General features: G+C 35.6%; 1 protein-coding gene across 1 annotated transcript in view; it reads left to right on the top strand.

Moving 5' to 3' along the window:
- Positions 1–12,143, top strand: part of SLCO6A1 (solute carrier organic anion transporter family member 6A1) — a 114,135-nt gene that overhangs the window by 60,577 nt on the left and 41,415 nt on the right. The window contains exon 8 of the mRNA XM_086413282.1: positions 4,293–4,488. Coding sequence (XP_086269408.1) covers positions 4,293–4,488 — 196 coding nt within the window. The remainder of the gene's footprint in view (positions 1–4,292; positions 4,489–12,143) is intronic.

The following is a 12,143-nucleotide window of genomic DNA, read 5'->3' as shown; positions in this document are numbered from 1 at the left end:
CAGGCTCCTCCATCCATGGGATTTTCCAGGCAAGAGTACTGGAGTGGGGTGCCAGAAAGAAATCAAAGAGGGCACTAATAGATGGAGAAATATACCATGTTCATGGATTGGAAGAATCAATATAGTGAAAATGAGTATACTACCCAAAGCAATTTATAGATTCAATGCAATCCCTATCAAGCTACCAATGGTATTCTTCACAGAGCTAGAACAAATAATTTCACAATTTGTATGGAAATACAAAAAACCCTCAAATAGTCAAAGCAATCTTGAGAAAGAAGAATGGAACTGGAGGAATTAACCTGCCTGACTTCAGGCTCTACTACAAAGCCACAGTCATCAAGACAGTATGATACTGGCACAAAGACAGAAATATAGATCAATGGAACAAATAGAAAGCCCAGAGATAAATCCATGCACCTATGGACATCTTATCTTTGACAAAGGAGGCAAGAATATAGAATGGATTAAAAACAATCTCTTTAACAAGTGGTGCTGGGAAAACTGGTCAACCACTTATAAAAGAATGAAACTAGAGCACTTTCTAACACCATACACAAAAATAAACTCAAATGGATTAAAGATCTAAATGTAAGACCAGAAACTATAAAACTCCTAGAGGAGAACATAGGCAAAACACTCTTCGACATACATCACAGCAGGATCCTCTATGACCCACCTCCCAGAATATTGGAAATAAAAGCAAAAATAAACAAATAGGACCTAATTAAACTTAAAAGCTTCTGCACATCAAAGGAAACTAAGCAAGGTGAAAAGACAGCCTTCAGAATGGGAGAAAATAATAGCAAATGAAGCAACTGACAAACAACTAATCTCAAAAATATACAAGCAACTCCTACAGCTCAAGTACAGAAAAATAAATGACCCAATCAAAAAATGGGCCAAAGAACTAAACAGACATTTCTCCAAAGAAGACATACAGATGGCTAACAAACACATGAAAAGATGCTCAAAATCACTCATTATCAGAGAAATGTAAATCAAAACCACTATGAGGTACCATTTCACGCCAGTCAGAATGGCTGCGATCCAAAAGTCTACAAGCAATAAATGCTGGAGAGGGTGTGGAGAAAGGGGAACCCTCTTACACTGTTGGTGGGAATGCAAACTAGTATAGCCACTATGGAGAACAGTGTGGAGATTCCTTAAAAACTGGAAATAGAACTGCCTTATGATCCAGCAATCCCACTGCTGGGCATACACACTGAGGAAACCAGAATTTAAAGAGACATGTGTACCCCATTGTTCATTGCAGCACTGTTTATAATAGCCAGGACATGGAAGCAACCTAGATGTCCATCAGCAGATGAATGGATAAGAAAGCAGTGGTACATATACACAATGGAGTATTACTCAGCCATTAAAAAGAATACATTTGAATCAGTTCTAATGAGGTGAATGGAACTGGAGCCTATTATACAGAGTGAAGTAAGCCAGAAAGAAAAACACCACATACTGCTACATAAAAAACATACTACATAAAAAACACAGTATACTACTACTACTAAGTCACTTCAGTCGTGTCCGACTCTGTGCGACCCTGTAGACGGTAGCCCACCAGGCTCCCCTGTCCCTGGGATTCTCCAGGCAAGAATGCTGGAGTGGGTTGCCATTTCCTTCTCCAATGAAAAGTGAAAGTGAAGTCACTCAGTCGTGTTCGACTCTTAGAGACCCCATGGACTGCAGCCTGTCAGGCTCCTCCATCCATGGGATTTTCCAGGCAAGAGTACTGGAGTGGGCTGCCATTACAGTATACTAACACATATATATGGAATTTAGAAAGATGGAAACAATAACCCTGTATACAAGACAGCAAAAGAGACACTCTGTGGGAGAGGGAGAGGGTGGGATGATTTGGGAGAATGGCATTGAAACATGTATAATATCATATATATAAAAAAAGAATATATTCAACAGAAATGCAAATGTTTACAAAAAGAACATATACATGAATTTTTTAAAGTAGCAGCACAATTTGTTAACATTACAGTGAGTAAATAAGTTGTGTTGTATGCACATACTAGAATACTATTCAGCAGTGATACGGCATGAACTATTATTATTATATACAAAAACATGGGTGGATTTTTCAAATATTATGTCCAATAAAAGAAGCTATAATGTATGCATACTTTATAATTCATATTTTATAAAATCTTGTAAGTGCACAAAAAAGCCTCTGGCCTTCTAGTAAATGTTTGATTAATTTTTTTTAACCTGGGTGTGGTTACAGAGTTAAGTCCACTTTGGAAATTCATCAAATGTACAATTTCAATTTGTGTGTTTTTCTGTACATCAATATAATATTTGCATAAAAAGTTGCTTGGAAGTTCTGTGCTTTGCAATTCAATTTTCAACCATTTTGTTTCTTTTTAGGGCAGTCCTCAAGGACCCAGTTTTTAACTGTTGAACTTTCAGTGTTCAGTATTTTCTTATTGCCTAGGGCAATGAGCCTGGCAGCCAATACTTTTTCAGTTAAATTGTGTTTTCAGTTTTATGCTCACAGATGTACTTGGCTTTCTCAACTCTATGGTTGTTGGGTTCAAAATGAAGAAACCTAGGGTCCTCTGGCATTGTGGTTAGGGATAGGAATCGGGGATCAAGCATTTTATGTAGACTGCCATCCAAACCTCTTATTTTTTTAAGTCTACCTCACTCTTGCTTTCAGTCATATTAATACCTACCCTTAATTTCAGAGATTATGAGTTGCAATGTGGTTTACTTCTTCTTGACTTCTTTACCTATAGCCTTATTGCTCACTCTCTGATTCACTTCAAGTTCCCACACATTTCTTAATAAATATTGCCTCTACACTATTTGTACTTTTTGCTTTTCTAATAAATGCATTTGTCTGTAAATTCTACCTTTAAACAAACACTCATATAATGTTTGCTGCATGACTGTACTCTGTCCTGAGCACTTAAGTATTAACTCATTTAGTTCTCCTAACAAATTATGATGGAGATGTCATTACTTATAGATTTTATTTGATAGCACCTCATACATTTAGATGTAATTTGTATTATTGTTTGGTTCTAAGCATTTTAAATTCTCATCAGCATATTTTTACTTAAGCCATGCTTTGTTGAAAACAGAGATTTTTTGTTTGTAGACATAGGCTTTTATTTCTCTTTTTAATAACTCCTGTTCAAATCAATTAATATTTTACATGTCTTTAACAGTGTTGTAAAGTAAATTTTCATCTCTGAGACAGCTGATTTAAAACACTTTGTTTATAGATTTTTAATTTCCTTGAAATCTAGGCAGTATTTATATAATTTATTTAATGTGATGTCATTAGTTATAAACATGTTCATGATCTACATTTCATGGTACATTTTTTTTTACTATTTATTTTCAAATTTTCCATTCTAAAAAATATCAAATTTCATCATCTGTCTTTTTAATAGTTGTTTTATTCATACATCGTTATTGTGAATTCTGACATGTTTAATTTTTCATTTTTTAATTGTATATTTTATTTTTTTGCACTTCTCTTTTGCTTCCTACCTCTTCCCCCATTATTCTGTCTTCTCTCAGTGGATTCATGTTTTATTCATTTTATCCCCATCAGTTGGTTTAGGAAATTTTAGCTGCTCACTTGCAGTTCACTAACTCCACTGCTCAGGATTGTGTGTATGTATGCATGTGTGTATGTATGTCTAGGTTATTAATTTTATCTTTCTTAAAAATAAACTATAATTATAATTCTTTGGCAAGTAACAGACTCTCTGGCAGCTTTTACAGTTTTCATTTCAGTCTTGATGTTACAAAGTTTTCTTACCTTATTACTTTATATGATTTAATATTTTTTATTTTTACATTTCTCCATAATTATAGTACATGTTTATGCCCAGGACTAATATCACTTTAATTATTTAAATTTATCATAGTTGGCTGCAGACTTTCAAATGTTGTTTCTCTGGCATTGATTTTATTGTATTGCTCATAACTGCTGTAAAACACTTTGTGGAACCTCTTATTCTAGGTCCTTTAGGCCTGTAGTATCAGCCCCATGCACAAATTTGTATTTCTCCTAAGGTTAAGGTTTGTTGTTTATTGTGTCTTTAAATTTTCTCTTGGCTTCTTAGTTAAACTTACGTTTGCTGCATGTTTAGAGCAGAGGAGATTGCATCAATGTGTGAATTTTCTGTCCTGTCTTTAGCTGACTATTTTTTGTTGTTGGAGGATAATTGCTTTACAATATTGTGTTGGTGTCTGCCATACATCTACTATTTTTAACTGTGTTTTCTCTTCCTCCTTTCTTTTAGGACTTGTTTTACTTCCAGGAGGTGCACTTGGCCAGATTCTGGGAGGTATCATTATTTCCAAGTTACACATATCTTCTAAAGGCCTTATGAGATTTGTAATAGTTACATCTGCTGTATCCCTTGTACTGCTTGCATTTGTAGTTTTTGTACACTGTGATCCAATACCGTTTGCTGGGATCACTGAAGATTATGGTGGGTAAGTATAATTTTGTACTTTCATATCCAAACCAATCACATATTTATTAGTCAATAATTATTTACCCAGTCACCCTAATAGGTTCATAACATTCTTGGCATTACTGAACATGTAAAAGAAACATAAAGCATAGTTTCACCTTTAACTGTTAGGGCAGAAATATCATAAGGATAGCTTGTGGTGTAACAGCTTATGCATTCATATAAAGAAAGAAGATATTGAAATGAATCAGAACCTAGAAGTAGAAATCTGTATTAAAGTGAGTAGCAAATAGGAGACCATACTAACTGTATGAAGCCAGGCTTACCTTTGTCTGAATTGGTATGTCAGCCTTCTTGTCAAAGAATGGAACCGAAGGCATCTGAAAGTATGCATGAGTAAGGTCTCCTTTTAGTTAAACCTGAAAAAATTCAAAGAACTGGGCACAGATTATTTTAATGTTATCTAATGTTAAGGAAATGGCAACCCACTCCAGTGTTCTTGCCTGGAGAATCCCAGGGACAGAGGAGCCTGGTGGGCTGCCATCTATGGGGTCGCACAGAGTTGGACACGACTGACGTGACTTAGCAGTAGCAATGTTAAGGAAGAGAAACAGAGCTGGAATTAGAAACTGAAAAACTAAGCAGATAAAATAAGTAAAGAAAATTAGACTTCTACTTCAACTACACGGCAGGCCAGTGCTTCCACTGAGTACACCTGGAAAAGCTGAAACAATGTTTTAAAAGATTTGTTTAAAGATATCAGACAGTTGCTTAGGCAAGTAGCTGCTAAAGCACCAAAATCCTGGGGAAAGGCAAACCTTGTAAGGAGAAGCAACCTTCTGCAATTACTGTTTTCCCTGAGTACATTTAGTATTTCTGGACATTGGCAAGAAACTGGGGAATTCTGGCAAAGGGTCTGGGTGAAAAGCATCTATTAGGTTGGTGCAACAGCAATTGCGGTTTGGACCCTAAATTTCAAATCATTATAACTAGACTCAAGTATGTCTTTATTAATCAAAATAGGAACCATTAGCCAACACATTTTTTCCAACAAGGAATAAGTCTGTTTATCCCTGTAACATAAAAGTCCATGCTCTGGGACTTGACAAACTCTTGGAAAGCATTTCCTGAGTCCTGCTAGTTGTGGAAGCATTTTCCCTGCAAAAAGTTATTGAGATGCTTAAAGAAATGGTAGTCAGTTGGCAAGAGGACAGGTGAATATGGCAGATGAGGCAAAACTTCATAGCCCAATTCATTCAAGTTTGAAGCATTGGTTCAAAGTACTGTCAGGCATTGTCATGGAGAAGAATTGGGTCCTTTTTGCTGACCACTGCCATCTGCAGGTGTTGCGGTTTTCAGAGCATCTCATCGATTTGCTGAACATACTTCTCAAGTATAATGGTTTCACTGGGATTCAGAAAGCTGTAGGAGATCAGACCAGCAGCAGATTACCAGACAGTGACCATGATCTTTTTTTGGTGCAAGTTTGGCTTTGGGAAGTGTTTTGGAGCTTTATCTCGGTCCAGCCACTGAGCTGGTCATCACTGGTTGTCGTATAAAATGCACTTTTCATCACACATCAAATCCAATTGAGAAATGGTTTGTTGTTGCATAAAATAAGAGAAGATGACACTTCAGAATGACAATATTTTTGATTTGCTGTCAGCTCGTGAGCACCCATTTATTGAGCTTTTCTACCTTTCCAGTTTGCTTCAAATGCCAAACGACCATAGACTGGTCGACATTGAGTTCTTAGGCAACTTCTTATGTAGTTGTAAGAGGATCAGCTTCTATGATCCCTCAGTTGGTCATTGTTAACTTCCGATGGCCGGCCACTGCACTCCTCACCTTCAAGGCTCTTGCCTTGTTTGCAAAACTTCCTTTACCACCACTGCACTGTACGTTCACTAGCAGCTCCTCGGTCACATGCATTGTTGATGTTGTGAGTTGTCTCTGCTGCTTTATGACCCGAGTTTATTCGAACTCGAATAAGAAAATTTCTCAAATTTGTTTTTTGTCTAACATCATTTCCAAAATAAATAGCAAGTAGTAATTCATTAGCAAAAGATGTAAAATGAGAGATGCACATTAGAATGATGTATAATGTTTAACCACATTTAGTTAAGAATGTATTCCAGTATCAAAGGGCGAAGTTCAACAATGCTAAAAACCACAATTACTTTTGCACCAACCTAATAGTAAGATGGCCAAAATCTGGCACAATTCTTTGACAGAACTTTGAGCCTAAAGAGACAAAAATTAGGCCATGGAATGGGACACGACATCAGTAAGAAGAAATGGAAACAAATAAGATAACACTCTTTAGGGTTTCACTCAGCACATTTACATAACAGTGAAGCTAAGAGGCTAAGATAAAGTAAAAATAATATAAAAAGCAAAGAAAATTTTCACTGGTCTTGTGATGCCCTATAGATAAGAGTTCAATTTTAGAATGTGCTGTTGGGAAGGAACCATGGTAACCACCATGTTCTTAACTGATACCTCTGTAAGGTTAAGATCTAGGAGTGAGGGGCTCCCTCTAGTACTGTAACCAGCCAGGAGTTAATTTTTCTCTAATTGGATTAATTTGGTCAGCCAGCACTGTAGCAGCAGAAAGACTTGACACTCTGAAAGAAAGATAATATCATACAAAGCTGTAAAGTGTTGTAGACAACAGTCTCATACTAAAAAAAAAAAAAAAAACACCAGACAGCCACAAAATCATGAGACAAAACAGATTATAGGACAGACCCACAGGGGATCCAGATATTGACATTATCAAGTGAGAATGTTAAAATAATAATTATAGGTGCAGTGAGACAATGACTGTGAATTTCTCATCAGAAGCCATAGGTTCAAAAGATAGGAGAACAATGTCTTAAGAGTCCTGACAGAAAAGAACTTTCAACACATAATTTATTATCCAGTGGAAATATTCTTCAAGAAAGAAGATGAAAGACAGTCTCAGGTTAAGGATAATTAATAACATTTGTTGTTGGCTCTAAAAGAAATGAGATTTTGGAATTATCAGACTGGGAACATAAAGTAACTATGATTAATATTCTATGGGTTCTAATGGAAAAAGTGGACATGAAAGAAAATCTAGATAATGCAAGCAGAGAAATGGAAACTCTAAGAAGAATATCAAAAGTAAATTCTAGAAAGGCAAAACGGCTGTATAATAACATGAAGAGTTCCTTTCATTGATTCATCAGTAAACTGGACTGAACTGAAGAAAGTATTAACGACCTTGAAGACACATCAGCGGAAACTTTCAAACTGAAAAGCAAAGAGAAAAAAGAATGAAAAAAACAGAAACGGAATATCCAAGAACAATGAAGCAATTACAAAGATGTAACACAATTATAACGGAAATGCCAGAAAGAGAAGAAGGAGACAAAAGAACTGAAGAAATAGGTGAAGTAATAATGGCTGAGAATTTTCCATAGTTAATGACAGACAGACACCAAACCATATATTTGGGAAGCTCAGGAATACCAAAATTGATTAATATTACAAAAAAATCTACATGTAGGCATATCACATTCAACCTGCAGAATCAAAAACAATCTTGAATAAAAGCCAGAGGAAATAAAACTTTACTTATAACCGTGCAAGCAAGAAAAGAATGGAGTGAAATATGTGAAGGATTGGAAAAAAGTGAACCTTGAATGGTATAAACAATGAAAGTATCTTTCAAAAGTGAAGGAGAAATATTCTTAAACAAAATATAATGGAATTGTCACCAGTAAACCTGCTTTGTAAGAAATGTGTAAAGAATTTCTTCAGAAAAAATGATATGATTTATTAGATGCATTAATAGATCCATATAAAACAAAGAACACTAGAGGTGAATATAAATGTTGGTAGACTATGTTCTTTTATTTTTATTATTTTAATTGTTATGATAGGTTAATTCTTCAAAATAATCATGGCATTAAGGTATTCAGTGGTTATAATTTATGGGTAGTGAAATAAATGACAGCAGTCTTATAAAAGGGGAGGGAGGAATTGGGAATATATTTTTATAAAGTACTTGTAATATCAATGAAGTGTTATAATGTTATTTGAAAGTAAACTTAAATAACTTGTAAATTTATATTGGGAATTCTAGGAAAAACCATTAAAACATTTTTAAAAAGCAATATAAATGCTATGCTAACAGGTGAGAGAAGATGAAATCTCATACCGAAAACCAGAGAAAGCAAAAAAACAGGAAAGATGAAAACCAGAAAGAACAAATTTTTGTTGTATAATTCTTCACAATAGTCTCTTATGACCTTTATATTTATAATGCATCAGCTGTAATGTCTCTACTTTCATTTATAATTAGATCTATTTAATTCCTTTTTTCTCTTGCAAGTCTAGCTATGTTATTCTATTTATCTTTTATTTTTAAAACTCAGTTTTATTAATCGTTTCTTTTGCTCTTTTTCATTTATTTCTGTTCTGATATTTATTTTCTTTATTGTACTAGTTTTGGACTTATTAGTTTATTCTTTTTCTAGTTTCTTGAAGTATAAAGTTAGATTGTTTATTTGAGATCATTCTTTTTTCTTCGTCTAAAGTTTAATTGATATGAATTTCTTAGAATTGCTTTTTTTTTTCACTGAAAACTAGTTGATATGCAATATTATATTAGTTTCAGGTGTACAAAATAGTGATTCAGTATTTTTATAGATTATAATCCTTTTAAGGTTATTATAAAATAACAGCTTATTTCCCTGTGCTGTATAATATATCCTTATTGCTTTCTTATGCATGGTAGTTTGTATCTCTCAGTCTTATACCCTATCTGGCCCCTCCCTCCTTCCTTATCCTTGCTGGTAACCAGTAGTTTGTTCTCTGTATCTTTGAGTCTCTCTGTTTTGTTACATACATTTATTCATTTTATTTTTTCAGTTCAGTTCAGTTCAGTCTCTCAGTTGTGTCTGACTCTTTGCGACCCCATGAACCGCAGCACGCCAGGCTCCCTGTCCATCACCAACTCCCAGAGTTCACCCAAACTCATGTCCATTGAGTCGGTGATGCCATTCAACCATCTCATCCTCTGTCGTCCCCTTCTCCTCCTGCCTTCAATCTTTCCCAGCATCAGGGTCTTTTCCAATGAATCAGCTCTTTGCATCAGGTGGCCAAAACATTGGAGTTTCAGCTTCAACATCAGTCCTTCCAATGAACACCCAGGACTGATCTCCCTCAGAATGGACTGGTTGGATCTCCTTGCATTCCAAGGGACTCTCAAGAGTCTTCTCCAACACCACAGTTCAAAAGCATCAATTCTTCAGTGCTCAGCTTTCTTTATTTTTTTAGAGTTCACATATAAGTGATAACATAGAGTTACTTGTTTTCTGTTTGACTTATTTCACAAAGCATAATACCCTCTAGGTCCATCCATGTTGTTGCAAATGGCAGAATTTCATTCTTTTTTATAACTGAGTAGTAATATTTCTTTGTATATAAATACCACATCTTCTTTATCCATTCATCTGTTGATGGACACTTAGGTTGCTTCCATATCTTGGCAACTGTAAATAATGCTATCAACATTTACTGGGGTGTATGTATTCCTATCTTTTCAAATTAGTGTTTTCATTTTCTTTGGATGTATACCCAGGAGGGTAATTTCTGCATCTTGTGGTAGTTCTGCTTTTAGTTTTTAAAGAACCTTCATACTTTTGCTGTGTCCCATTGGCTTTGGTATGCTTTCAATTTTATTTCAGGGTATTTACAAATTTCTCTTTTGATTTATTCTATGACCAATTGGCTGTTTAGTGGCATGTTGTTTAATCTTTACATATTTGTGAATTTTCCAGTCCTCTTCGTGTAAATGATTTCTAGTTTCATACTATTGTGGTTGGAAAAGATGCTTGATATAATCCCAGTCTTCTTAAATTCATGAAGACTTGTGACATAATATATGGAGAATTTTTATGTGCACTTGAGAAATATATGTATTCTGTTATTATCACATGGAATGTCCTGTAAATGTCTGGTGAGTCTTGTATTTCAAACCTGTGGCTTAATTTCAGTGTTTCCTTATTGATTTTCTGTCTGAATGTTTTATCCATTGCTGAAAGTGGAACGTCAAAGTCCTCTAGTATTATTGTATTGCCATCTATTTCTCCCTTTAGGTCTATTAATATTTGCTTTATGTGTTTAGATGTTCCTGTGTTGGGTGCATAAATATTTACATGTGTTATATCCTTGTTGGATTGATCCCTTTTTATTGTAAAATGACCTTTTTGTCTCTTCGTGCAGTCTTTGTCTTAAAGTCTTTTTTGTCTGATATGAGTATAGCTATCCCAGTTTTATTCTGGTTTCCATTTGTATGTAATATAATTTTCCATCACTTCAGTCTGTATGTGTCCTTATATCTGAAGTGAGTCTCTTGTATGCAGCATAAATATGGGGCTTGTTTTTTTAATCCATTCAGATACTCCATGTCTTTTAATTGGGGAATTAGTCTATTTACATTTAAAGTCTTTGTTGATAGGTATGTACTTACTGCAATTTTGTTAACTGTTTCCTGGCTGTCTTGTAGTTCCTGTGTTTCTTCTTGGTTCTTACTCTTCCCTTGTAATTTGGTGATTTTATTTAGTGCTTAGACTCTTTTCCCTCTCTCTTTTGTGCATTTTCTATAGGTTTTTGTTTTGTGGTTACCATGAGGCTTATAGAAAGCATATTTATAACAGTCTTTTTAAGCTGATAACAACTTAACCTTGAATGCATAATAAAGCTCTACACTTTCACTTTCCCCCTGCATTTTATGTATGTTTTTGATGTCAAAATTTGTACCTTTTACCTTGTATATCTATAAACAAATTATTGTAGTTATATTTTAATGACTATAATAACTAGATGAACCTTATCTATAACAGTGGTGGTTTAGTCGCTAAGTAGTGTCTGACTCTTGTGATACCTCATGGACTGTAGCCCGCCAGGCTCCTCTGTCCATGGGATTTTCCAGGCAGGAATACTGGAGTGGATTGCCATTTCCTTTTCCAGGGGATCTTCCCGACCTAGGAACCGAACCTGGGTCTCCTGCACTGCAGGCAGATTCTTTACCGACTGAGATATGAGGGAAGCCCATAGCTCTATATCTATAACAGTAACCTTATCTATAATTATACTGACTAAATAGCCTTATCACTTAACCAACCCTGAGTTCTTGGCTGTTCATCAAATCTTTGTGATTGCCCAGGTGTCCTTCTTTGTCTGTAGTCACCCCCAGTAGTTAAGGATGGCTGGGATGTGTCAGTGGCCCAAGGGAGAGGATGGCAGCTGGCACATAGATGCAGGCAGATGGGAAGCTGGATCCTTAAGCAGTGGAGGAGAAAATATGTAGTTAGGTTACTTTTAGAGAGAAACTGGGAGATAGGCTTTTCCTGCCTGCTCCCTCTGTGCTAAGCTTGAGTTTATCACTGCAGGAGGGGTGTTCTTATGCCTATTAATAACTGCTCTTTTGTTTACAGTCCTGTGAATACAAGGCCCCTTGGCTATCACAGCCAAGTGATCCCAGGACCTGTTCCTTCCTTGGGCAGCAGTCAGAAAAGCTGGGATGGCAGATATGTGTACTTGCTCCTTCCAGGGAGACTGGCCATTTGTAGTGGGCTAGAGTGAGAAGTCAAAGGTGGTGTCTGATGTCTTCCCCAGTCTCTGGGAAGATCACAGTTG

Source organism: Bos grunniens, chromosome 7 (assembly GCF_055505025.1).
Source record: "Bos grunniens cultivar Pamir isolate PY7600 chromosome 7, Bosgru_T2T1.0, whole genome shotgun sequence".
NCBI lineage: Eukaryota > Metazoa > Chordata > Mammalia > Artiodactyla > Bovidae > Bos > Bos grunniens.
The sequence above is the reverse complement of the archived record's forward strand: the minus strand, read 5'-3'. Positions and strand labels throughout refer to the sequence as shown.